This window comes from Propithecus coquereli, unplaced genomic scaffold (assembly GCF_000956105.1).
Source record: "Propithecus coquereli isolate 6110/MARCELLA unplaced genomic scaffold, Pcoq_1.0 Scaffold129, whole genome shotgun sequence".
Taxonomy (NCBI): domain Eukaryota; kingdom Metazoa; phylum Chordata; class Mammalia; order Primates; family Indriidae; genus Propithecus; species Propithecus coquereli.
The window spans coordinates 617,287-618,933 of NW_012137080.1; the positions used below are offsets into that span (position 1 = coordinate 617,287).

At 34.5% G+C, this 1,647-nt stretch overlaps 1 protein-coding gene across 1 annotated transcript in view; it reads right to left on the minus strand.

Moving 5' to 3' along the window:
• Nucleotides 1-1,647, minus strand: part of KCNK2 (potassium channel, two pore domain subfamily K, member 2) — a 275,176-nt gene that overhangs the window by 50,674 nt on the left and 222,855 nt on the right. The window contains exon 7 of the mRNA XM_012638318.1: nt 273-325. Within this exon, the coding sequence (XP_012493772.1) occupies nt 273-325 (53 nt within the window). The remainder of the gene's footprint in view (nt 1-272; nt 326-1,647) is intronic.

A 1,647-nucleotide genomic window follows, 5' to 3' on the forward strand; every position in this document is an offset into this window, starting at 1 on the left:
TGGTCCTGATAATCTTTAGATAAATTATAAATTGATTTTCCTTTTCTTTCTTCACATTCTCTGTTGAATTTGTGACCCTATTTTGCACTTCCCTAAATTGCATTATAAATCAGAAAATACATGTCTGCTTAGATTGAAAGTTCCATTTCAACTGATTCAACTGCTCAGAGTGGCTGTGGCTTCAGAGCGTTCACATAAACCTCTGCTCATGGCCTTTATTCATGTGAGCTTTCTACAAATGCAATCACCAGAAAGTACATGCTACTCAAAACACCAGGTAGAAGCCAAAAAATTTGTGGTAAGAAAAACATAATGCAATGTTTAACTAAGCGTGAAAACACAATGATACATCTCATACTTTCAGTTGAGAGGCATGAAGATCACTCATAAGTAGACACACAAACTTGTTTTTCTCATTAAATAAATCAGTTGTGTAGTAATTTAAACTTATTTGAAAGGATAGTGTTATGACCTGAATTGTGTCTCCACAAAAGTCATACATGGAAGCCCTAATCCCTAAATGACTGCATTTGGAGATAGGGCTTTTCACAAGGTAATTAGGGTTAAATGAGGTCATAAAAGCAGGGCCATAATCCAATAGGACTGGTGTCCTTATAAAAGGGAAGACCTAGTAATCATTCTGCAGATGGTTGTTTAATTTCCATGACTTTGTGTAGAATTGAGTGTTTCTATTGGAGTTGATTTCTAATTTTATTCCACTATGATCTGAGAAGATACATGGTATAATTTCTATTTTTTTTTAATTTGTTGAGACATGTTTTGTGGCCTAAGATGTAATCAATCTTAGAGAATATTCCATGTACTGATGAGAAGAATGTATATTTAGTCATTTTTGGGTTGAATGTTCTGTAAGTGTCTATTAGGCCCATTTGCTTTAGAGTCCCATTTAAGTCCAGTGTTTATTTATTTTCTGCTTGGAGGATCTGTCCAGTTCTGTCAGTGGGGTGTTGAAGTCCCCAGCAATTACGATGTTGCTGTTTCTCACTTTGTTTAGATCTAGTAGGGTTTGCTTTAGGAATCTGGGCACACCTGTGTTGGGTGCATAAATATTTAGGATTGTTATGTCTTCTCAATGAATTGCTCCCTTTATCATTATTATTATAATGACTATGTCTGTCTGTCTTTACTATTGTTGATTTGAAGTTTATTTTATCTGATATGAGAATGACTACATCTGCTTTCTTTTGATTTCCATTTGCCTGGAATATTTTTTTCCATCCCTTCACCTTAAGTCTGAATGAGTCCTTGTGGGTTATATGTGTTTCCTGGAGACAGCAGAGAATTGGTTTCTACTTTTTAATCCATTCAGCCAGGCTATGTCTCTTGAATGGGGAATTTATTTCTTTAAATAAATGACAAAGGGGATACAAATTATCAAAATCTGTGGGACTCAGCAAAAGCAGTCCTAAGGGGAAAATTCATAGTCTTAAATGCCTACATCAAAAAGACAGAAAGATAGCAAATCAACAATCTAATTAATCATCTCAAGGAACTACAAAAGGAAGAACAAACCAATCACAAACCTAGCAGAAGAAAAGAAATAACTAAGGTCAGAGCAGAACTAAATGAAATTGAAAACAAAAAATACTACAGAAGATTAATGAAACAAAGAGTTGGTTCTTTGGA